At 38.8% G+C, this 27,041-nt stretch overlaps 1 protein-coding gene across 1 annotated transcript in view; it reads left to right on the forward strand.

The window, feature by feature from the left end:
- LAMA2 (laminin subunit alpha 2) overlaps positions 1–27,041 on the forward strand; it is a 674,179-nt gene that overhangs the window by 634,702 nt on the left and 12,436 nt on the right. Inside the window, exons 54-58 of the mRNA XM_068984950.1 lie at positions 699–819; positions 5,567–5,743; positions 9,342–9,490; positions 15,197–15,373; positions 15,613–15,781. Coding sequence (XP_068841051.1) covers positions 699–819; positions 5,567–5,743; positions 9,342–9,490; positions 15,197–15,373; positions 15,613–15,781 — 793 coding nt within the window. The remainder of the gene's footprint in view (positions 1–698; positions 820–5,566; positions 5,744–9,341; positions 9,491–15,196; positions 15,374–15,612; positions 15,782–27,041) is intronic.

Below are 27,041 nucleotides of genomic sequence, written 5' to 3' on the forward strand. Positions count from 1 at the left end.
AATGTATGTTTTGTCCTTTGGTTGCTTTATTTTGTTACTGCTTCAATACAGAATAAGTACTTTAGGGTCAATTTGTAAACTTAAAGAATCTTTTTTGAAACTGTAATCCAAAAGAATGTTTCTCAGGTTTTATTTGACTTAAAATTTTTTAAGAGAAATATGACATTATCATATTCTCAGCTAAACCCTCAAAAAAAAGTCTCAATGGCAGAAATATTATCTTTTCAAAATAAATGTTTCCAGATTTTTAAATTTTAAGCAAGATTTTATTTAATGTTTTTCATTATATAGTATGATTATGCTGTCCTGTACAAGTATCTGCTCTTGGGTGGAAAAAAAAAAACACATTTCATTATGCATATGAAGCACTTCAAAAGAAGTCAGTTGATTTCTATACCTTGTATTTAAATGCAATAGTTGAGATTATTTTTTAAAAGGAAAAATAATAAGAAAAAAATAAGAAAGAAGAGCTACATAAAGACTCCTTGTGCAAGTTGGTGCTAATATCCACTTATCCAACCAGTAGCTAATGGAAGCATAGCTTTCTGGGTCCATGTGTGCACCTGTGCACAGTTTGAGAGACATACGCCTGCCTATGCATCAGTTTGCTCCATATGGCTTGCATCCAATAGTCACAGACACTATACTGCCATTGTCCTAATGATATTGCTTTTATTTTCCATTTAACTTTTCAACAGGCCAGAAGTAAATGTGAAGAAATATTCTGGTTGCCTCAAAGATATCGAAATTTCAAGAACTCCGTACAATATACTTAGCAGCCCTGATTATGTTGGTGTTACCAAAGGATGTTCACTGGAGGTTGGTCTCTTCTAAATGGCTTCCTAAATACCTTCATATCAGATTTCACTTACTTAGTTTGGGTCTATTACAGGGACCAGTCCTTGTTTATCTGTTTTAAATTCCTACTGACCCTAGTCTTGCTGTTCTTTAGTCGGTAAGTCGTGTCCAACTCTTTTGCGACCCCTTGAACAGTGGCACAACAGGGTCCTCTGTCCATGGAATTTCCCAGGCAAGAATACTGGAGTGGGCTGCCATTTCTTACTCCAGGGGATCTTCCTGACCCAAGAATTGAACCCATATCTCCTGCATTGACAGACAGATTCTTTTTTTTTTTAATTTATTTATTTTAATTGAAAGCTAATTACTTTACAATATTGTGGTGGTTTTTTGCCATACATTGACATGAATCAGCCATGGGTGTACATGTTTTCCCAATCCTGAACCCCCCTTCCACCTCCCTTCCCATCCCATCCCTCAGGGTCATCCCAGTGCACCAGCACTGAGCACCCTATCTCATGCATTGAACCTGGACTGGCGATCTATTTCACATATGATTATATACATGTTTCAATGCATTTCTCTCAAATCATCCCACCCTTGCCTTCTCCTACAGAGTCCAAAAGTCTGTTCTTTACATCTCTGTCTCTTTTGCTATCTCACATATAGGGTCATCTTTCTAAATTCCATATATATGCATTAATATACTGTATTGGTGGAGAAGGCAATGGCAACCCACTCCAGTACTCTTGTCTGGAAAATCCCATGGATGGAGGAGCGTGGTAGGCTGCAGTCCATGGGGTTGCGAAGAGTCAGACACGATTGAGTGACTTCACTTTCACTTTTCACTTTCATGCATTGGAGAAGGAAATGGCAACCCACTCCAGTGTTTTTGCCTGGAGAATCCCAGGGATGGGGGAGCCTGGTGGGCTGCCGTCTATGGGGTCACATAGAGTCGGACACGACTGAAGCGACTTAGCAGCAGCACACTGTATTAGTGTTTTTCTTTCTGATTTACTTCACTCTGTATAATAGGCTCCAGTTTCATTCACCTCATTAGAACTGATTCAAATGCATTCTTTTTAATAGCTGAGTAATATTCCATTGTGTATATGTACCACAGCTTTCTTATCCATTCATCTACTGATGGACATCTAGGTTCCTTCCATGTCCTGGCTATTGTAAACAGTGCTGGCAGGCAGATTATTTACCACTGAGCCACCAGGAAGCCCCAACCCTAGCCTTAGCTCTGCATAAATGATAAAGCAAGATTGAAGTACTTCTAAAATTTATCATGATCAACTGAACTTTTATAAAAGATTCCAAATTATCTTTCCACATGTACAGCACTTCATAGTATGTACTTTTTAATATTAATCTCTTTTCTGGTTCTTTCTTCTTTCCAACACTACTTTTGTCTTTTCCTCATTATCATGTCATCTGTATTAGATTTAGTTTACCTTCATGTCTTTTATATAGCTTTATTATCAACCTTAATTTTTTTCTGGAATACGTTAGGAGTTTACCCAAATAACAAGTAATAGTTTATACCATGATCGTTAGTATTTAACATCTTGTCCACAGCTTAGAAGTCAAGCCTCCTTTTCTTTGAAAATGGCACATAGTGGGAACTGTCTGCAAAGACTTGGCTTTGATGGGACTGCAAAGTCCCCTGTTATCAATTATCTTCAGTATCTTTTCTTTATGGCTGCAGCAGCCTAGCAGCCCCTGATTCCACTTGGCTATTCTCCACCAACTCTTCAATAGGCACTAACCCATAAGAGAGAGAAATGTAAGTCACAGCTCTTCTGTCTTATATTGATTGGCCAGAAATTTTGTTTAGGTTTTTCCATAAAATGTTACAAAAAAACCTGAGCAAGCTTATTAATCAACCCAATAAAATCTGATAATAATCATCATTGAATATTAGTAAATTTTTCAATTCAGTTCAGTCACTCAGTCATGTCTGACTCTTTGCAACCCCATGGACAGCAGCACACCAGGCTTCCCTGTCCATCACCAACTCCCAGAACTTGCTCAAACTCATGTCCATCGAGTTGGTGATGCCATCCAACCATCTCATCATCTGTCGTCCCCTTCTCCTTCTGCCTTGAATCTTTCCCAGCACCAGGGTCTTTTCAAATGAGTCAGTTCTTTGCATCAGATGGTCTAAGTGTTAGAGTTTCAGCTTCAGCATCAGTCCTTACAATGAATATTCAGGGCTGATCTCCTTTAGGATAGACGGGTTGGATCTCCTTGCAGTCCAAGGGACTCTCAAGAGTCTTCCCCAACACCGCAGTTCAAAAGCATCAAATCTTCTGCACTCAGCTTTCTTTATAGTCCAACTCTCACATCCCTACATGACTACTGGAAAAACCATAGCTTTGACTAGATGGACCTTTGTTGGCAAAGTAATGTCTCTGCTTCTTAATATGCTGTGTAGGTTGGTCATAGCTTTTCTTCCAAGGAGCAAGCATCTTTTAATTTCATCACTGCAGTCACCGTCTGGAATTCTAAAAGTAATGGGTTTGTTTTTAAAAAGAAAATGCCAGACTTACACGGTGGTCCAGTGGTTAAGAATCTGCCTGCCAGTGCAGGGGACACAGGTTCCATCCCTGGTCCAGGAAGGTCCCACACGCTTCCGAGCATAAGCCCATGCCCCACAACTACTGAACCTGTGCCCTAGAAAACATGCTCCACAAGAGAAGCCACTACAGTGAGAAGCCCACACAACAACTCAAGAGTACCCAGCTCACTGCAACTGGAGAAAGTGTGCACACAGCAACAAAGACCCGGAGCAGCCAAAAATGAATAAATCAATAAAAAGTAGTTTTTTAAACATAAATAAAAATAAAATGGTAAATATATCATAGGTAAGGTAAGGTGAAGTCGCTTAGTCGTGTCCGACTCTTTGCGACCCCCATGGACTATAGCCTACCAGGCTCTTCCATCCATGGGATTTTCCAGGCAAGAGTACTGGAGTGGGTTGCCATTGCCTTCGCCAGAGGATCTTCCTGACCCAGGGATCGAACCCAGGTCTCCCACATTGTAGGCCGACGCTTTGCTGTCTGAGCCACCAGGGAAGTCTATAAATATATCACACTTACAAATTTTTAATTATCCTGCTATGACCAAACTTTTCATTTTAGCTGCTTCCTCCAGTTAAAATTATTTTAAAGCATTGTGATGGGAGACGAAGGGATTTGGGAAAAGAGAGAAAATCACCGCTGAGCTATGAGGTTTAAAGACTGGAACAGAACTTTTGGGGTCTTCATTGTGCCTGGTTACAGTCCCTGACTTGCAAGTAGCCATAGATACACACCCTGAGAAGCTTGGAAATAGGAAAAAGGAAAGTATATACAGAATTTAATCTCTAAGAATCCATACTGACCTCTTTTTGCTCAGAGTTTTAATCTTCCAAAGCCTGACTCTCATCCACATGCAAAAGATATATACATAAGAATGGAAAACTGTCCAGGAAATGAATAGCCTGTATACGTGGAAATGATGGTTCTGTAAAGGTACTTTTCAGTAACCAGGAATTATTTGCTACTAAAATATGAAGCAGAAATTGAAATATTTGATAAATATTAAAAAGTCTGCACAGTAGTTTTATTTGAACTATCCAAGACTCTATGATTTGAAAATTGGAATTGAAAACAGACTATACATTTTACAACATTTATGTCACTTAACTTAGCCTGGAACACTGTGGGGGAAAATATCCTGCATTAAAAGATTCCTTGTTTTCACTCCAGCAAAATCCAGGACTTTTCAAATGAACATTTTAAGCACTATAAATGCCCAGCTACAGGGGGTTGCTTAAATAAATCCTTGCACATTCCTACAATGGAATGACCTGCTACTAAAAGTGAGATTGGAATCTAAATTGACTGACAGAGATACCCCCCACATATAAAGTGAGAAAAAGGAGTTACAAATGAACGCACCTGTCATGATTCAGTATGAATATAGAGAGGAGGAGAGAGGAAAGGGGCAAGGCTGTAAAAGATAAAACAAGTGAATGACTGCATGGCTGCATGAATCCATGAATGAATGGATTATATAGAAAGAAAGTTATATGCTTCTACACAGCTTTGGGACGGGAGTGATTTTTACACTCTTACTTTTTGTACTATGTTACTGTCTACAATGTTACTGTTTCAATTTTATCAGCAAAGGCTGATACTGTTTTCATTTTAAGAAAAGTAAACTATGAAATATTTGATTTATTTTTTAAATATAAATTGTATCTGATTTTTAAAAAATTCCTCCAGAGTGTCTTTATACGTTTAGTAGCAATGAACATCTTTACCCTCAACTCATCACTGAGAAAGAATGCAGACAGAGACCATGGTCAGACTTAGCTATAAAACCTAAGCAATTAGTTGGTAAAAGGATTCAAGGGATCAATGAGAGTGTTTTCAAGGAAGATTTAGCAAGACAGATTTAAATCAGAAGAAAATGTTACCTATTAGTGCTAATCAGTAATCGTCTTTTATATTTCAAATAAAAAGTTCTAGAATAAAAGCAGAACCCCAAAGTTTTATTTTAACTTAAACTGTTCAGAAAATTAAACGTTACAGTTTGGAATAATATTTCTTCAGTTGCTCTTAAGTGTAACTGAGTTTTCACTCATTCTGAGTTGTCATGCATGACAATATGTTTCACAGTAACTTTGAGTGCATTGAGAAGGGTGAGTGAGATGGAGAAACTAAGTGTTCATTCATTTCTAACGCTTTCTTCCCTTCTTTGCTTTTACCCGAAGAATGTTTACACAGTTAGCTTCCCCAAGCCTGGTTTTGTAGAGCTGTCTCCTGTGCCTATTGATGTTGGAACAGAAATCAATCTGTCCTTCAGCACCAAGAATGAGTCTGGGATCATTCTCTTGGGAAGCGGAGGGACACCCATTCCACCTAGGAGAAAACGACGGCAAACTGGACAGGTAATTACAACACCTAATTAATACAATAAAAATAAAATAATAATAAATACAACACCTAATTAATAATGCATTTCCCCTAATGCTTGTATAAAACAATTATTTTACAAAGAGACCCAGGAGAGGCATTTAGGATTTATAAATTGTCTTTGTATTTCTTAAATTTGTATTATTTATTCCTATTATCATCTTCTTAGGACAATTATCTCCCCAAGGATTTTTCTGTTGGTCAATTCTAGGTGTAGGTGCACTTGTATTTACACCCATATATCATATGAGTTTGAACATATAAAGAGAGAACGCTTAAAATATATTCAAATTGTATTAGTATTCTCTTCTAAGTCCCGTTTCCTACCAACTCTGTAGATATCCAGATGGGGGACCCTTAAATTTAAATTCCTTTTGGATCAGTTTCACTAGCTAACATGATGCAGTCTGTTGGCGCCTAACTGCTCCACCTTCTCTGGACACCAAGAAAGCAAAGAATGGACCTGGATAGAAGACAAAAAAAACACAACCAACACAGTGTCACAAAAGTGACATCAAAATAAAGCCTACACAGAGTCTGCTTTGTGAACTTGTTTCCTACCGTCTAGCCATTCAATTCTGTTAAAAGCTAGCTCTTAGTTGTCCACGTCTAGGCACCATAAGTCTTTACTGCATGGATATTCCTCCAGTACTTTCAACCATACTTTTAAAGATAACACATTTTTTCCTTTTAATCTAGTTTTTCTCAGTGAAAGCGTTCTTAGGAATTACCTAGTCTGCCATGGCCAAAGCATAGAGTACTTTATAAACATGTCCTTTATAAATATGCATGCATCCCTGTGAATCAGGTTGTATTGTTTCTGATTATAGGATTATTAAAATCACTTTTATCATTTAAAGTTTAATAAGTTAAACCACTATTTAATAATAGTATGTAATAATATTCTTTTCTCCCCACCACCAAAAAAAGAAAATAACAAAATACAGTTGACCCTTGAAAATATGAGTTTGATCACACAGGTTCCCTTGTATGTGAATTTTTTCTTCAATGGTAAATACAACAATATTACATGGTCCAAGGTTGGCTGAAACTGAGGATGCAGAATATCTGATATGAAGGAACTGAGTAAAGGGAGGGCCAACTATAAGTTATGCTCTGATTTTTGACTGTGTGGAGGGTCAGTACCTCATGTCATTCGCCTGTAGTGACAAATAAAATCCAAAAATGTACAGCCATGAGTAACTTGCGTTATCTACAGAACACAAAGGTGGTTTGATATTAGAAAGTCTGAAAATCATATAATCATCTTGCTAGACATAGAGAACACTTGTAGCTAAACACCCATTCGTGATCAAAAATAACAATAACAAAAGACAGTAAATTAAAAAGAGAATGATAGGAAAACATAAAAATTTCCTATAAAATCAAGCCCAAGAAAAGATAAATATTATTGCTATACTGGTTTTAGCCAATGCAATAAGAAAAGAATTAATAAATATAGTACAAGAAAAAAATATATAATTTAACAAGAAATAAAACAAACATAAGACCTATACTGGAAAAATTATAAAATTTATTGAAAATGTATAACAGACTACTTAATAAAGTCATTATGTTAATGGAAAGACTCAGTGTTAAAAATATTTCAATTCTCCATAAAATCATATGTAGGTTTGCCTTCAGTGAAAATATCACCTTATCTTTTTGAAAATCAGAATAAATTTTAAAATTAATATCAAAAGTCCAAGAAAGTTATGAAATAGAATAAGTTGGAGGACTGTTCTAGCAGTTTTGAATCATGGTTGTGTAGTATTAATACATGGATAACTCTGTGTCAGTGGAACATAAATAAGAGAGAGCCAAATATAGATGGAAATGACATTTGGGAGTAGGTGGCATTGCACATCATCAGGGAAAAAAGTGAACCTTTCAGGGAATGATTCTGGGGCAATTCGTTATCCATTTAGAAAAAAAAATGAAGTAATTTCTATTTCATGTTAAACAGAAAATTAATTCCCAATTAATTAAAGTCTTAAATATGAAAGGAAAAAAACTTTAAAATGTTTAGAAGAAAATGTAAAAGCATAACCTATGACCTTAAGGAAGAAACTAATTTGTTTGGGAAGAAAAAAAAAATTTTTTTTTTAAATTAGAGGGAGAAGAAGTAATGTTTTATCTCATTTTATATTGTGCATAGCAAGTATGAAATAAGTATAATAAAAATGTTCTCCCAAAGTCTTTGCCTTTTAATCCAAAAAACAAAAAATTTATTATAATAAATGTAAATAATAAGCCAGTTATTATAATGAAAGGACCAGATCAAACCTTCTGAGATAGATTTTCACTAAAGGATATCTATGCCCTGGATCACAGTCAAGTAACTAAATACCACCTCTCAGTTTCAGATTTCTCCTCATCAGAACCAAACAAATAGGTTTGAATCATCAGTTGTCAGGATAGTTCTTAAAATAAAACTTTTTCATTAAAACAATTAAAATGAGAAGATATTAAGTGCTATAGTACAAATTAGAAATAACATGTTAATGCTTCAACATTTAAATGAATATCTGTTTTAAAATCTCACTGTTATTGCTGTCCGAAAGAGGAAACAATATTAAATAACTCATTTCTGTTGTAGAATCAAACTGGTTAAATGACATACTTTATTTTTCAAAGCTACCAGTTTTGATACTCACAATCACATTTGTGATTATGTTCTGCTAACGGGGTTTGAGACCTCAATAAGCTAAAAAAAAAAAAAACTTTAATCGAGTGCTTAGATGGCAGTTGCCCCTTTCTGATGGATGGCGACACTAATCCAGGTCCTCTGGCCATTTTGCATGGAACATGCAGCAACACAGCCGATTTTGCAAACTGTTGGAGACATTGTGACATTTGACTGAAACCATCTCCACCGCCTTGTGGTGACTCACGGAGGACCGACTGATCGTGTGTGGCAGGGGGGCCCGTGCTCCACTAGAAAAGGAGCATACGGTGGTGTCAGCTTTGGGGATGAGGACTGCATTCAGTTTGCTCCCTGGGGTTCACAAACTGATCTCAAAAACCACACTGTTGCTATAGTAACAGTGACAAGAAGAAAGCAGTTGTGTTTGTGGATGAAAAATTGTCTGCCTTCTTTCTAAATGTGGGAGACAAGTTAGGTGTTGGTGATAGCAATCCATTCCACCAGCCTAGAGAAGGCATTGAAATCTAAACACTCAAAATGCCCAGAAGTGGGAGTGAGACCTGATTTCCAGAAGCTAGCTGTCCATCTGTGAATGCAAGGGAGAGGGGTTTTATTAACCCCCTTTGTTTCCTGATGGGTTTCATGAATTAGAAGCCCAATGCGAGCACAGCTGTTCCTTTCAGCATGGCAAATCTGCTTTGCAGAGATGGCTCCCTTACTATCTCCCATTCCACATCACCTAACAAGCAAAAATGGTAAGTGATTGTAAAGCTATTTCCAGCTGCTTTAAATACTCTGTAAGAAAATATTGAGTCTTAACTTCTCAGGTAAGCTCTCAGAGCAGATGAATCTGCCGTTCTTTCAGGTAACTAAGCTAAGTCCTAGATGAGACTCCTTTCGTCTTCAATAACCATTTGCTGTTGCAGGTCTATTATGCGATCTTCCTGAACAAGGGACGTCTGGAAGTGCATCTCTCCACAGGGGCGCGCACAATGAGGAAAATTGTCGTCAAACCAGAGCCGAGTCTGTTTCACGACGGGAGAGAGCATTCTGTTCATGTAGAGAGAACTAGAGGGTAACAATAGTTCTGGCGACTGACTGTACTGTCGTAACTAACACGCACGTTTTTGCTCGCCTTAGTCCTTAGCTGGACCTTTGTGTGTATGGACAGATGACACATTGCTGAATTGTCAAGTAGCTTAATTTTGTCTTCTTTATATTTCATACTTTGGGGACTTCATTTACCTTGACCCTTAGGAGTTTTATTCTTAACGTTTTTTCTGCTGAGCAGCTCTACTCTCCACCTCTGGAAAACCAAATGCATCTTCTGAAGCCATAGCTAAGAAAAATCTCTCCCTCTGCACCTCTCAAATACTCTCTTCTCAAATAAAGCATATGTGGGTGGTGAAACGGCACAGAGCAGCTCAGCTGGGGCCCACAGCCTTTGGCAGCTGCCATTTCATTCAGGTTCCAAGGCAGTTATGGCAGCTGCTTAGAAATCTGTCACAAATACAGAGCAGGGCAGCAGCTGCAGGACCCGTGGGGCCCTGTTCTGTGCGAGCCTCATGCCTGGCCCCTGCCAAGGTGTGCGGGGTCCCTGCGCCACAGCTCTGTGAGGGACCAGAGTTGAGAGAGGGCAGAGGCTGCTGTCTTGCCATCAGTGCACAGAGGCTGCCTCTCTGCTGAGCCACCAGAACACTTGCTTCCCAGCCCTGAGTCAGGGAATTGGCTGTTAGTGTTATGAGCTGATGTCTTATTTTTTCAGACTGCTGAAGTACTTTATGCTTACTTTATTGAGGAAGTCATTTGTTATTTGATTTTTTTTTTCCATCAAAGTGTATGACAGCTCAGGGTAAGGGGCTTCCCTGATGGTTCAGCAGGTAAAGAATCCACCTGCAATGCAGGCAGGAGACACAGGAGATGCACATGCTATCCCTGGGTGGGTAAGATCCCCTGGAGAAGGAAATGGCAGCCCACTCCAGTATTCTTACCTGAGAAATCCCATGGACAGAGGAGCCCGGTGGGCTACTGTTCATGGGTCACAAAGAGTCAGACACGACTGAGCAACTAAGCACACAAGCGCGGTGAGTTTAGAAAGACAATTAGAGAAAAACAGAAGCCCAGACTTCAGACCTCCAAGCCAACAATCCATTTAGACTGAAAACAGAAAAGAACTGGAAATCAAACTTGATGAAACCTCAAAACATAGAGAAAACTTTTAAATATAACAGTATGAAGGTGTAGCAAAAGGTCAAGCAGCCAGATGTTATTCTATAAAGACCACCATTTTTTAATCATCCTCTTGTGTGGACAATAGTTTAAATAAGTAATAACAATGTCTTGTAAGTAAAGAAACTTTCCTTGCTTTGCATTTTTCTGTTATGTAGAGCATTATCTTTTGGGTTGAATTAATGCTCAGTCAATTACGGAGTATCTACTAACTGAAATGTTTAGAAACCATGATTAAGACAAATGAGGGATCAATATTTGGACAAACTAAGAACATTTACTAATCTTCCAGGCACATATTGCAGTCAGGGTCTCTGAAGAGAAATGCAAACTGAATGTTCTCATTTGAACCTTAAGGAATGCTCTGGAATACTGATTTTGCAAGTCTTCTAGGCTTTACTTCAGGTCCTTTGCCAAATGTTAGTCCTTCTTATTGTAGGAAAAACTTTTTTAAGGTTTTTAAATAATTTCAAGAAGCAAATGCAGATCTGAGAAATATAGTTGGCCAAAAAATCATCCAAAATATGTTATTTTGTAGAGAAAGGATTCTGACATTCCCAAGTGCATTTTGATGTTATGCTAAGGTGTCCTTTTAACAGGTGTCTCTTCAAGAAGGGTATTTTAGTATGCCAGCTTCACAGCTGTTGGCCATCAATCCAACCTTTATTTGATTAATCTCAGTATAGTACATCCCTGAAAACTGGTCATTCAGTTAATTGGCCATATAAACAAACTGTTGTGCCATTCTCTATTAATTAAAGGATAATGTATTAGACATATTAGTGTGTTGTCACTACACTCTGTGGCAAAGCAAGAGCTCATTTGCCACCATAATGTCTCATTCAGCACTCTAAGGTCAAAAGACAATTATCTCCTATCCTTTAAACAAGTGCTTCAATTAACTGATTAGCCAGAGATCACTAATGACCCTAAGAACATCGCCTAGAAACATATTTTAATGTTTCATATCAATTTTATGGCATGCCCTGTGTCAAATACTACAAAAATTATGTCCTTTAGGTATTCTAAATATATATGAGATATGTATTAATATCCTTTCACTGTAGATGAGGAAATATTAACTAATTTGCCCCAAATCACATAGCTAGTAAATAACAGGCAGGATTTAAACCCAGATATACTTGACTTCGGAGAAAGCAATGGCAACCCACTCCAGTACTCTTGCCTGGAAAATCCCATGGATGGAGGAGCCTGGTAGGCTACAGTCCATGGGGTCTTCACTTTCACTTTTCACTTTCATGCATTGGAGAAGGAAATGGCAACCCACTCCAGTATTCTTGCCTGGAGAATCCCAGGAACAGAGGAGCCTAGTGGGCTGCCGTCTATGGGGTCACACAGAGTCAGACACAACTGAAGCGACTTAGCAGCAGCAGCATACTTGACTTTAACACCTCCATCTGTGCTTGCTAGGTATTTATTCTTACCTCTGTGACCTCAGAGGTTTGTATTACTTGATGTTGATGATGATACTCTTGTTAACTTGGAAATACTTGCTTTCTTCCAACACTATTTAGAGATGTCAATTGTTTCCTTTCTTCAAACAATACCACCTCATAAAGTTAGTAGATTTTTATCAAATTGAGAGGCAAGCTTTTGAGTATTTACTCTCTTTACGCTTCCTTTCTCATTTTCTTTCCTTCTCTACTCCTCCCTCTGCAAAAATTTCACCTCCTGTACTTTGGTGTCTAATTCCCTAGTACTCCAGTGATCCTCTGCCTTTTATAACTGCTTGGCCCTCTGATCTTCCTCCTGAAGTCCACCTAAATGGCCAGTAGTTCTAACTGGATAAAAACAGTAAACCCTAAGAGCCTGGAGTAGAAGCTTAGGCACATAGCTATTCTCCATGAAAGCATTCTTCACACAGGTACAGAATTAGGCTAAAGACAACAAAGTTGGAGCAAATATTTCAGGAGTTATTTGAGGTTTCCAGAATGGGACCAAGATTTGAATACTGCAACCCAATTATTTCTTTCTAGCCATCCAAAATACGTTCAATTTAAAAATTTCAGGTTTTGCTTCTCATGTAAATTGTAAATTTCAGGGCACTTCTCTTAATATCTTTTACCATGTACACAGTTCATTTGATAGTGATTTGAAAAAACTCTTAGATCAATATTTCACACAAATAACTTGAATATAAGTGATAAAATATTATAAAACTTCAAGATTCAACTATTGAAATTTTAAGGAAATACAGCTGACATATTACAATGTTAATAGTATTATAATGATTCTTATAATCCTTTTTGGGCATAGTAGGTCCACAGTAAAGAATTTTTTAATAAATGCTTTTAAAAAAACACACCAGAATCATGAAGAACATGCAATATCCCTGTTTACAAAGTGCTAGATAAATGACCTAGATTTGATGCTCTTAGGCTGTAAAATACAAACTGGATTCAACTGTAGTCTTTTAACAGTGTCCTTGTTAAGTAATACAACCTCAGCGCAATGCCTTAGTTAATGGTTTCTGTGGTTCAGAGTAGGGGTTCTTATCCTCCTTTTATAACAGAATCAAATGGGACTGAGCAAGGTTTAATAACTAACCCAAGGTCACACAGCTAGTAAGCTTTCACGCATGCTAAGTCACTTCAGTTGTGTCCAACTCTGACTCTATGGACTGTAGCCTGCCAGGCTCCTCTGTTCATGAGGATTCTCTAGGCAAGAATACTGGAGTGGGTTGCCATTTCCTCCTCCAGGAGATCTGCACAGGGATGGAACCTGTGTCTCTTATGTCTCCTGCATTGGCAGGTGGTTCATACTAGTGCTTAAGTCCAGTCTGTTCTTCTGAAAGTTCATGGAGATCTGAAAGATCTCCACCCTGTGATCCAGTAAGGGCCATTGTTGTGGTCTTTAGGGGCAGAACCAGACGAGAGAGAGTCCACATAAGAAAGAGGAGAGCCTCTGGATCTTTAAAAATTCTAATCAAAAGCAGAGATTTGCTCTCCTCAGACAGTATTTAATGGTGGCTTAAACCCTTCATTCAAACCCTGAGGAACACTGGCATATAGGAGATTACTTTTAGCAAATGGGAAAAAAAAAAAAAAGAGGGAGTATGAGGGGTACTTCTCAATGAGTCACACATATCCATAAGTGAGTGGTTTTCTAAAAGTCTCATAAAACCACCCACATTCTTAACAATAAGATTGAACTCTTGAATTTTGCCAACACAGTCTTCCAAAGTCTGGCAAAACATCAATATATCATTCCCCCTATTTTGCCTTTGAAACTAAATCCAATCTGCTCCCTCCATACCACCTGAGCAATAAAGAGACATAAAAAATGCTTCATAGAATGGAAGGGAGTAAGTATATCCTTGATTAGAGCACGGGTCCAGAGTCAGACTGCCTGGGTTCAAATCCCAGCACATCTGTATGAATTGGCAAAGCTACTTAGCCAATCTGTTCCCCTTGGTAAACTCATCTGTACAGTGAGTATAGAGTTTTTTTAAAGATGTTTGTTAAAAAGATGTTTCTGACATTTTAAGCCACAACAACATCTGGTTTTTGTTCTGTTCTCTTACATTTGAATTGTCCCAATGTGGGCCAGTTGTTCACTCCCATTTCAGAGCATCTTTGCCTGATTTATTGTTTCTAACTCTATGTGTGTTTTTTCTTCTTTATAAAATCAAGTAACATAACATTTTAGAACTGAGTTTGCAGCCTAAATGTTTCAGATTTTCTCTCCAGATATGAGTTAGTTTGTAGTAATCCCCATTCATGATCCTCAGGCTATTGACTAACACTTATGACTAAGGGCCCCATGCTGACTATTGGGATTGAAGTTTAAAAACCTGCTTCTAGAACAAAAGAGAAAATGCTTTTGGTCATTTTCATCAGCAGAATTCTTTGCCTCCTGATTCTCTTCCCCAGGATCCATAGAATGAATAAGTAGCATGAGGTTCTCAATTAGTAATGTGTAAGTTATCTCTCATAGGCAAATTAAGGATGTTAATGAAACAGCCACTAAAGAAAATCATTGCAGTGAACAATTAGCCTGGCGTTCTAGCCTGCCTCTTCCATTCAAAAGCCAGCAGCTACTTTCTTTATAAAACATCCAGTAAGCATTTGCTGTTGATTCCTACAATCTGAGCTCTCAGGAGTACAGTTTGTCCCCTAGCAAGAAGATAATAGCTGGCACAAACCAAGAAATAAAGAGCCAAACAGAACATGACCCCATGCTGTGCTAAACTGACTGAGCCTCATACGATTAAACATTACAACCCCACACAGAAGCCTCCACTCCACCGGCTCATGTGTAGGACCACTGTTGTCAACACTACCAGAGGCTAATGCTGTAGCTACACCACTGCCTTGTTTCAAGAAACTCTCTAGGAGAGCTAACAAGGGAGGCAGAGGGGCAAGATCCTGAGAAACAATATCGTTCGCTAAGTGACAAGCTCCGAATCATCAGATTTGGCTCTCTTAAAAGCTACTGGAAGAAGGGGTGCAGGGTGTCGGGAGAGAGTTTGATTTCTAGTTGTATAGGACACTGTGTGTTTTACACTTGTTTACTTTCAATATTTTATCAGCATATTTACTGTTCAAGTGGATGAAGACAGAAAGCATATGCAAAATCTGACAGTGGAACAGGCAATAGAAGTTAAAAAGCTTTTCGTTGGGGGCGCTCCACCTGAATTTCAACCTTCCCCACTCAGAAATATTCCTCCCTTTGAAGGCTGTATATGGAACCTTGTTATAAACTCTGTGTAAGTGAATCTCCTTGTTACTTTTATTTTTTTTTCCCATAGGACGATCGCTATTGCATCTGCGTTATGCAAAACCATGAGGTGGGGGAGAGGGGAAACAATGAAGATCTTCAGGTCACATTTTTGTTTAATTGCACTGATGACCTTTAAAAGGGGAAGGGAGAAATGTGATGTAACAGTAGGGAAGCAGGACAATGAAACTTAAGAGAAAATATGGAATTTTCATTATGTTCCCTTAGCCCTGTGGACTTTGCACAGCCTGTATCCTTCAAAAACGCAGACATTGGTCGCTGTGCCCATCAGAAACGCCCTGAGGAGGAAGATGGAACAGTTACAGCTGAAACAGTTATCCAGCCAGAGCCAGTTCCTACCCCCGCGGTTCCTGCACCCACCCCATTTCTGACACACGTAGGTGTTTACATCCCATTGCTTTCTCATTTTACCCCTGTGTTTGTAGTCACTTTCTGAGAGAAGTTACTCAGGATATCCAGTATATTCTACTGCTAGAATTAGAGGAAGGGTCACCTGTCTATGAAAACCTATTCTCCTTACGCCTTCCTTGAATTACTTTCATTTATATTTATTGTCTCCCTTAATCTTCTTGTTTATAAAGTGGCACATGTTTTCAGTTGAAAAGTTAGCACAGAAATGTCTGCAGAATCAAAAATAAAATCCACCTATACTAGCACCACCCAGAGGTAATCATATCAATTTTCAGCCCCTTTTATTTGCATTTTACATAGTAGATCTCATATCATGTATATAACTTGGTATTCTGTTTTTAAAAACCAGTTGCCAATGTGTGTTTTAAAAACATCTTGCCAATGTGTGTGTCTAATATAATGTATATGTATATGTATGTTTGTGTGAGAGAGATATAAAAAAATGCTTCATAGAATGGAAGGGAGTACGTGTATCCTTGATTAGAGCACGGGTCCAGAGTCAGACTGCCTAGGTTCAAATCCCAGCACATCTGTATGAATTGGCAAAGCTACTTAGCCAATCTGTTCCCCTCGGTTAACTCATCTGTACGGTGAGTATAGAGTTTTTTAAAAGATGTTTGTTAAACACCTAGCATTATATTCAACATTTAATAAATGGCATAATTACCATATAGTAATGATCATAGTGACAGCTTTTAAACAATTTCTATTCAATATTATAAGTAATTTTCCTAACAGCTGTCTAAAATATATACATATACATCATCACCCCATTTTTAACTGAGTTAATTAAGAATTAGTTAGCCTAAATAGTAAACCCAAACACAGTCAGTAAGTGGCAGGATAGGAATTTTAATCCAGTGGGTCTGATTATACAATCTGATTCCTTATCACAGCAACACTTTGTCTTTACAGGTTCGGTCTTGCTCACTGAGCAGTTACCATTTAGAGCATTTCTAGTTTTTTACTACTAGAAACTGTATTCTAATCAGCACTTCTATACATCAGACTTTCTCATTGTTTCTAATGATGTTCTTAAAACAGATTCTTCAGTGGGTAATTATGAGGCCAAGTGAAGAATATAGCCAAGATTCTCAACACATATACAGGAATTGCTTTTTCCAAAGGTTATACAAATTTTCATTCTCACCACCAAAGGTCTCACCCTGCTGTTGACAGCATATGCACCGTACTTATAATATTTGCCAGTTGACAGATGGAACATTTTACTTTGAGTGCAGATTTTGAAACTCTCCAGCATTTTGTTCTTTTCGTTAGTTTTCATGATGGAATTAGTTGCTCTGTAGAGTGGTGTGCTCATTGTCACTAGAAATATTTATTAAATGAGAAGCCAAACTGGCCATTTATTCCAGTCATCATTTCCTCCTCTGTAAAATGTGGGCATTATACCTACATTGCCTAATGATGGGATTATTATAAGAATCAAATGAGATAGTATATGTGGAAGTTCTCTGAAAAGTAGAAAAGGTGTGCATGCATAGATACTGTAGGAAGATTCTTTCTTGTGGGCTTTTCTCTAGCTGCAGTGAAAGGGGGCTACTCCCTAGTTGCAGTACATGAGTTTCTTATTGCGGTGCCTTCTCTAGTTGTGAAACTTGGGCTCCAGAGCGTTCGGGCTTCAGTTGTTGCAGCACGTGGGCTCCGTAGTTGTGATTCCTGGCCTCCAGAGCACAGGCTCAGTACTTATGACTCACGGGCTTCATTGTTCTGCAGCATGTGGGATCTTACCAGACCAGGGATTGAGCCCTTGTCTCTGGCATTGACAGGTGGATCCTTCACCCCTGAGCCACCAGGGAAGCCCCAGATACTGTGAGAATTTTCTGCATTTACTAAGTAACTAGTATGTGTCCAGTACTCTGCCAGGCATAGTATATCCATTATTTCATTTGATTTCCACAAGTTGTTAATTTATTTATTTATATTGTTGGAAGTATTATTAGCCCCATTTCACAGAAGAAAATACCTCTGATCTCACAGCACAGCTAGCAAGTGAAAGGCTATCAGTCATTTGGGGATCAGTTCAAGGAGTTGCTTTTCTCCTAAGACATGCTGAGATCTGCCACATGGGTTTTAGAATGTTTCCTTAGTGCTTCCATAATATAGCTTTATGCTAGACTTCTCCCAGCAAAGGGAAGGTGAATGATTCCCACCCCTTTTCCCTCATACACCACTCTCTGAACTGTTATCCTTCATATCTGTTCCTTGGTCTCAAGTCAATTAAAGAATTAAAAATGCTGTGGGTAAAATAAGCTTTTTAGACATTGGATGCAAATATCCATTTGGATTCTATAAGAAAGTGGATCCTAAATTCTGAACAACTAACTTAAAATTATAAAAAGCAGAAGCCCTCGAGACCAGCTGGTCCAATTGCCATCTTAATACATGAATCTTTTTGTATACTTGTGGACTTACAGACTTTGCTTGAACATTCCATTGACAAGGCTCTTCCAGTGTAAAAGGGCAGGCTCTAGTTGTAGGAAAGCCATTGGTTATAATGAAGTCAAACCACATCCCTATAACCTCCATGTAATGATTGTGTTTCTGTAGCCAAACACATTAAGTTTTTATCTTCTCTAACGTCCCTTCAAGCATTTGAAAACAGCTGTGCTCTCCTTTCCCAGGCTAAATATTTCATTATCTCAAGCATTTTTCTTACTTGCTAATATTGTTATTCCCACCAATAATATTCTTATATTTGAAATATCTCTTTCAAAATATGGCACCTAGAATAGATCATACTACTCAAAATGGAGAACACGGTTCAGAGGAAAGCAGAGTTCCTCCTTCCACTGGTCTGTCGCCATATCCCACTAATACACCTGAGGTTGTGTTAATGTTTTAAGCAGACGTGTCATGCCATCAGCTCCTCATTAGGTACCGTATTTGGTCAACCAAAACCTTGAGGGCCTTTGAAATTCTCTTGAGTCGGCTCCTTCGGCCAGTAAACACTGAATTGGTCTGGTTTATTGGTGAATAACTCTGCTGGACCTACCAGTCACCCTTCTTTTTCTCTTTTTAGTGATCACCTTTCTTAGTTGTGTTTCTAAAACACAACCTTTTAGGAGATCTCAAGCATATGCTTGTGTGGTTTCTAGAGATCATATTTGCCTCCTTTTTCTGAAAACAAAGATCCTTTCACATCTGGACTGGAGATTTTAACTCATTTAAGTTTTCTTATAACCTTCTGTTCTAATTCCAGTTTTCTCTCAGCAGTGTGTTTAACTTCTACAAAAAAGAGCGACCCACTTAATAGAGAAAACAAAAGAGAAAGAGAGGTTGAGTAGCAGTCCTGTGGGTTGGTGTAGAAAGACTCACAGAACATCGGACTGGCACATTCTAATACTTATGACGATGTGGTCAAATTTGTGTATTTTAGAATCTTTCATCGCTGTTGGGTTGTACCATATTTTCAGAGTTTCAGATCATGGAACCATATATATTTCCTCTTTTTAATTTGATTTCTTTCATTTTCTTTCATTATTTGTGTGTGTGTGGAGAGAAGTATCTACTTTTTAAAGGCTATGTTTTATGACAAATATTTACTAAGAGCCTACAAAATGCAAAGATGGGTAAGATATCATCATTTATTTTATGGCATTTATTTCAAATATGTATTAAGAGCCTACTAGAGAAACATAAACTGAGAGACATATTTGAGAAAGTAGACATTACCACAAATAGCACAGTAACCAAATATGCAAGGAGGTCAGTCAGGATAGGTGCCAAGTATGGACTGCAACTATGGACTACAACTGGCTAGCTTCCAAGATGGAAAATTAGAAGCTTGGCAGGGGACACCGTTAACCTCCATCCAGGTTAGTGGTACCTAGAAGTGTGAAAACAGATCCATAAAATGCAAGTTTCAATATGTCACCATACTCTTGTACTTAAAATCTTTCCATGGAAACAATATAAAATGACATACTTATGACATTATGTTAAGTGGGGAAAACAGGATATAAGACTCTGTATTCTGCATCATCATATCTATATCAATAGTTAGAAAAACACATAAGAAAAACCTTTTCAAAAAATGCATCAGATGCTAACAGCAGATGATAGATATGGTCCAGAGATGATTTTCAGCATTTCAAAGAATATTCTTAAATGTGTTTTGCTTTCATAAATGTTTTAAAAGATAAATTGGAAAGCTTTTCCAGCATTTATTTCTCCACAACCACCAGTTATATAGCTGATTTCCTCAGTGGGGAAGAGAAACAGGCTGCGTGAGCCCCTCTCAGCTCAACCACATTGAGAGTCACTGAGCAAACAAACTAGGTCTTCAGTCCAAGTGATCCATGACAGAGGTCTGCCTCCCCATCGGCTGTAGCCCACCTGCCTTTACTCAGTGAACTCAGGGGGCTCACTGAATAACCGCCTTGTCTTCTCTAAATGGAGGAAATCCTACTGAAAAAGAGGATAATGTTTACTCTGAGGATTGTCGTTATTGTTGTTCAGTTGCCAAGTTGTGTCCGACTCTTCATGACCCCATGTACTGCAGCACACCAGCTTTCCCTACCTGTCACCATCTCCCGGAGTTTGCCCAAGTTCATGTCCATTGAATCGGTGATGCCATCCAACCAGCTCATCCTCTGTTGCCTGCTTCTCCTTCTGTCTTCAGTCTTTCCCAGCATCAGGGCATTTTCCAATGAGTCTTTGCGTCAAGTGTCCAAAGTATTGGAGCTTCAGCTTCAGCATCAGCCCTTCCAATGAGTATTCAGGGTTGATTTCCTTTAAGATTGACTGGTTGGATCTCCTTGCAATCCAGGAGACTCTCAAGAGTCTTCTCCAACTCCACAGTTCAAAAGCATCAGTCTTCAGTGCTCAGCTTTCCTTATGGTCCAACTCTCACATCCATACATGACTACTGGAAAAACCATAGCTTTGACTGGACAGACCTTTGTCAGTAATGTCTCTGCTTTTTAATATGCTGTCTAGGTTTGTCATAACTTTTCTTCCAAGAAGCAATGTCATTTGATTTCATGGCTGCAGTCACCATCTACAGTGATTTTAGAGCCCAAGAAGAGGAAATCTGTCACTGTTTCCAACTTTCCCCCTTCTATTTGCCATGATCTTAGTTTCTTTAATATTTAGTTTTAATCCAGATTTTTCACTCTCCTCCTTCAACCTCGTCAAGGGTTCTTTAGTTCCTCTTCACTTTCTGCCATTAGAGTGATATCATCCACATATCTGAGGTTGTTGATATTTCTCCACTCAATCTTGATGCCAGTTTGTAGCTCATCCAACCCTGCATTTCTCATGACATGCTCTGCATATAAGTTAAATAAATCAGTGACAATAAACAGCCATACGAGGTTCTAACCATTGCTTCTTGATCGGCATACAGGTTTCTCAGGAGACAAGTAATATGGTCTGATATTCCCATCACTTTAAGAGTTTTCCGCAGTTTGTTGATCCACAAGGTCAAAAGCTTTAGCGTAACGTAGTCAGCGAATCAGAGGTAGATGTTTTCCTGGAATTCCCTTGCTTTCTCTATGATCAAGCAAATGTTGGCAATTTGATCTCTGGTTCCTCTGCCTTTTCTCAACCCAGATTAGACATATGGAAGTTCTTGGTTCATATAATACTGAAGCCTAGCATGCAGGATTTTGAGCATAACCTTGCTGGCATGGGAGATAAGTGCAATTGTCCAGTAGTTTGAACATTCTTTAGTACTGCCCTTCTTGGGAACTGGGACAAGGATTGACCTTTTCCAGTCCTGTGGCCACTGCTGGATTTTCCAAATTTGCAGATATAACTGACATAAGTGCAGCACTTTGATAGCATCACCTTTTAGGATTTTTAATAGTTCTGCTGGAATTCCATCACCTCCACTGGTTTTACTGACAGCAGTGCTTCCTAAGGCCCACTTGCCTTCACACTCCAGAATTCCTGGCTTAGGGTGAGTGACCACACCATCGTGGTTATCCAGGTCATTAAGATCTTTTTGTTCAGTTCTTCTGTATATTCTTTCCATCTCTTCTTGATCTCTTCTACTTCTGTTAGGCTTTTACCGTTTCTGTCCTTTATTGTGCCCATCTTGGGATGAAAGTTTCCTTTGAGAGTTCTAATTTTCTTGAGATCTCTAATCTTTTCCCTTCTGTTTTCCTCTATATCTTTGCATTGTTCATACAGGAAGGCCTTCTTGTCTTTCCTTGCTGTCCTCTGGAGCTCTGTGTGTAGTTGCATGTACCTTTCCCTTTCTCCTTTGCTTTTTGCTTCTCTTCTTTCTTAAGCTACTTGTGAAACCTCCTCAGACAACCATGTTGCCTTCTTGCTTTTCTTTTTCTTTGGGATGGTTTTGCTCACTGCCTCCTGTACAATATTACAGACCCCCGTCCATAGTTCTTCAGGCACTCTGTTTACTAGATGTAATCCCTTGAATCTATTCATCAACTCCACTGTGTATCTGTAGGGATTTTAATCGTACCTGGCTGGCCTAGTGGTTTTTCCCCACTTTCTTTAATGTAAGCCTGAATTTTGCTATAAGAAGCTGATGGTCTGACCCACATTCAGCTCCTGGTCTTGTTTTTACTGACTGTATACAGCTTCTCTAACTTCAGCTACAAAGAATGTAATCAATCTGATTTCAATATTGACCATTTGATGATTGATGTCCATGTGTAAAGTTGTCTGTTGTGTTGTTGAAAAAGAGTGCTATGACTCTTGGCATTTTTCTTGGCATAACAAGGATCATTATGGCCTAGATTATACACTGTGTGCAAAGTACCTGCTCACAGTAACACTCCACCCTTCTTCTAAGAGAACTAGTTACTTTAACCTTTCACACTTCTAAGATGAGAGCAAGGGTTAGGGAAAGGGGGTGAGCATTCCATTTTTAAACAAACTCCAACACGATATGGTTATTATCTCTCAAGTCTCCTATCAGTTTCAATTCTCACCATTTTCTCTTTTAAAATCAAAATTCAGAATTTTAGGAATTTATTTAAGAATTAAGACTTACGCGTTAATTCCAGAAGTGGCAACTACCCATCTACGTCTCCCTTATGTGTTCCAGCACAGTTGACAGCATCCTCTCCTATTCTGCTTCCTTCATTTCCTTCTTCACAACGTCATACCTGTCCCTACCAGCAACTTACAGCACAAGGACAATGATCACTCTCCTCCAGGGCAATTTAAGAGTATTTTGAGAAAGCCCTGCCCTGTGAAATGGATTATGTCAATCCTATTATTAATACATGCCAGACCATCATAGATCAGAGTGCATGTTTTCCGCATATTATCTCATTCGATAGTGTGGTAGCTATCTTCTCTTTGTACTGCTCTCTTATTCTTTAGCCTGTTTAGTGCTGGATAAAAAAAAAAAAATTCTGTATCTATTTGTGGATATTTCTCATGGAGGACAGCAGGGATAAGAGTAGATAAGAGTGTGGACTTCTAGTACTACAGAAAATTATCAAAATGTGACAAGTTCTCTGCAGGTATATATGCCGTTTATACCAAGTCTTTCCAACTAATGTGGCCTGTGTGGGTTTATATACAATGCACTGGCTGCGTGGTTGTTCTTTTTTGTTTGTTTAAACTTCAAGTTTATTGGAATGTTGAACTTTGAATTTCAAAGTCTAAAATGCGAATACTAAGAGGAGTGGATAAATAGCCATGAGAAGCCCTGCAGTTCAGGGCTCTTGGGGGAGTTGTGAAAAAGAAGTAGAAAAGAATAGAGCAAAAGAAAGCTATTCCTCCTGAAGATTTAATGCTATGACTTTAAAAGCTAAGTACAGTCCTGGCCAATAAATCGAGTGGATACTGATATGTATTTAAAGGAGAAACATACATTTTCCATACCGCAAAGAATTACTCTTCAGACATTAGTGTGTAAATGGAACTGCAAATGCCCACTGTTTACCAAAAGAGCTTATATTCAAAGAGTTAACATAACTCAGTTTCTCAGTAAACAACTTGAACAGGGGGTTTGTATTTCAGAATATTAAAATTTTTACCGTATTTTTACCATATTTCAGTATGGTAAGTCTGTACCATAAAAATTATCTTCTGCTTAGTATTCATGCCGAAAGAACAGCATCACAAAGACGCATCCCATTTTGAAGAAGTCATTTTAGCCCTCATTTGTTTAGAATTTTTGACTCATGAAAGAAGAAAATGATGCTATTTTGAATTATTTTTTATTAAACTATAGTTGATTTATAGTATTACATCATTTTCAGGTACACAGCATAGTGAATCAGTATTTTTGCAGATTATACTTCAATTATGCAATTTTTAAATCATTCATCATTTGGTGCTTTGAAGAACAGAGATGCCAGTTTTGGTCAATACAACTAAGTCTCTACTCTGCACCAATCTAAAGTCAAGCAACACTTATCCACCAATCATTTGTCATTCTGAATCCAATAACACATTGCTAAATGTCACCCAACAGTCAGCAGTTGGAAGTGACCCCTGCTTTATTCTGATCTGAAATTAATTGAGTAACAGGATGAAGGTGAAAATGTTAAGCTCCATTGCCAATCCGAGGCTCTATCTACTTGCCTAAACATGGCCACGGGAAGCACAGCTTCCTTCCGAATCCTCTCCAACCGCATGGCTGCTCCCACCAGGCGCATGGCCATGTTTAGACTCCCTACCCAAGTCCTGTCTGCCTACAGCTTGTCACCTGCCAAGCAGAGATGTACATGGAGCAAGCACACCCTATCCCTTCATATTTTCCCCATATGTACTTTAAAGAGTCACCACAAGGTGGCAGGATTGTAACATGCTGAGATTGATGATCCCCTGATATTTGTATTATTGTTTTAACACATTTCAGAGATCAGTGTTTCCGAAATAACACAAGTCACGTCCATAAAGATGATGCCTCCCCTCGAGTTCACACTGGCTTGAAGGAAGACAATTCATCTTGCAACAACTATTCTTTAAAGGTTACTTAAAATTATCTCACTAGAAGACCCTTAGCTTAAATTTCTTTGGGAAGCGCAGTTGAAAATGTCTTTAATGACAAAATCATTTTAGTCTTGTGCAAACCTCAGGGCACTTTCTATCCCATCTCATGTGGTCCCTCTTCAAAATGTGATTAGAAGGAAAAGAGCCTCTTGAGTGGCCAGGTGAGCACTCTACCCTCCAAGGGGTTTGAGGGAGGAGGAAGAGGAGATACGACAGGTAACTTTCTGGCAATGTCAGGCCTGGGTTCAGATCTGCCCGCAGGAAAGCAGTTTAGACACAGTCCATCCCATCTCCCTTTAACCAAGTGAGAGGAGGCATTGAGGCTTGCAGCAGAAACATTACCAGACTAGAGACTGTTGGAGAATTGTCTTCTTGTTTAAATCCTAAAGCAGATACACAGAAAATTCTCTTACACTGGTACTTCTCTGTCCTCTTTCAACTGCCAATTTTATAAAAGAAGGTGATACTAGAGTGGGTAGCCTATCCCTTCTCTAGGGGATCTTCCTGACCCAGGGATTGAACCAGGGTCTCCTGCATTGCAGGCAGATTCTTTACCAACTGAGCTATGAGGGAAGCCCTTAGGGGTACACATTATAGTTCCCTAATTCCTCCACATAAAGTGACCTTTTCAAGACCTCAGTTTTCAGAGCTGAGAGTTTAGAGATGCTTTAGCTAAATTCTGCCCCTTGATGGACTCCCAGCAGGTCAGATTCTCTTCAAGATTTCTGAGGAGGAGTGCCGGCTACTTACGTACGTTGTGATAGTCGTCTCTACAGAAAATATTGAGAGGCTGATAAATGATCCAGTTCTATTAAGAGCATCATTGAAGGCTGAGACATTAAGCTACCAAGATCTTTCCATATGGGCTCTTTTTTGCAGGCAGTGTAATAAGAAAGGTGCCATGTGTTGATTCCAAGAGAGGCCCAGTCAGCTGCATGAATAGATAGCATTTTTCTGTTCTGCCTGCTGAGTTTTTGCATATCTGTGTGAATTTTAGCCACAGTCTGTTCTTTGTAACTGACCATCTCCCGGGAAGCTAGGTCAGGGAAATACTTCCATAAAGGCCAATTTTACAGCATTTCAAAACACTTAAAGCCTTTTACCTGCTGTAGCAGAGTGCTCCATTTGACTAAGCTCAAGAGAAAAAAAGAGGGCAAGGCTTTTCCTCATCAAGGAAAAATTTCCTGTGCACTGATGACTCATCTCCAAGATACAGTGTCTGGGAAGAGCTTTCTGTATCCAGAGCCCACCTTGGGCTGTTTGAGACTCTCTGCTGACTCAGCATGCACTGGGGCAGTGGCCCGTCCAGTGCTATTAAGTGTAGATCTTTAAAAACAAATGTGCTCTTGAGAGCATGCGGGTTATTTATTTTCTTGTGTACTTCATGTTCTAAAAGACTTCTTAAGCAGCTTGTACTTGGAATTATTTTGTGAAAATAGAGACCAGGGAAAGATGGCTTTGGTAACTTGAGAAGCCTTGATTATCTATTGAGCTGAGGGTTACTGTAGCCAAGTAAGGTCCACCCAGCCAGGTCCAGCTATATAATTGACAGAGCCCAGAGCCAGATGAAAATGCTAGGCACCTTGTTCAAAAATTATTAAGAATTTCAAGATGGTGACAGCAGGGCATTAAGCTCAGTGACTGCACAGGTAGCCTGCCTCTGAAGCTAGCCCTGCAGCGAGATCTCCCTTGTAAGCACCCTAGGAAGCTGATCTTTGAACAGTGGCAGTTGAAATGGTATATGGTGGGTTACATTAAAAACTGTGCTGGGTTGCCTAGCAACAGGCTAAGGGACTGAATGGCTGACTTGCAAGTTGAGAAACACCAACTTGAAAGTCTAAATTCACAGAAATCTTCTAGCACTGATAATTTTCAAGAAAAAGTAAGACAGTGGGAGACAGAAACAGGGAGGGGAAGAAAGAACATATTTTTCCACTCATAACCCAGCAGCAGCTAGCTTGTCACTTTCCCTGTTCAATCTTCTAAGCAGATAACTCTTCATAAGCGAAGTAGAAGTGAGAAGGGAATTCCAGTTTTCTCAGAAGTATAAATAATAGTTTTCCTTAAAGGAGAAAGAAATGGCAACCCACTCCGATATTCTTGCCTGGATAATTCCGTGAATTCCATGGACAGAGTAGCCTGGCAGGCTACAGTCCATGGGGTCACAAAGAGTTGGACACAACTGAGCGACTAACACTTTAAAGGATGGTGGAAACATGAATTAATCAATGCATATTTTTGAGCACATTCCTTTGGCAACTCAAGGGTACAGTATAAAAAAA

This window comes from Capricornis sumatraensis, chromosome 13 (genome assembly GCF_032405125.1).
Source record: "Capricornis sumatraensis isolate serow.1 chromosome 13, serow.2, whole genome shotgun sequence".
Taxonomy (NCBI): domain Eukaryota; kingdom Metazoa; phylum Chordata; class Mammalia; order Artiodactyla; family Bovidae; genus Capricornis; species Capricornis sumatraensis.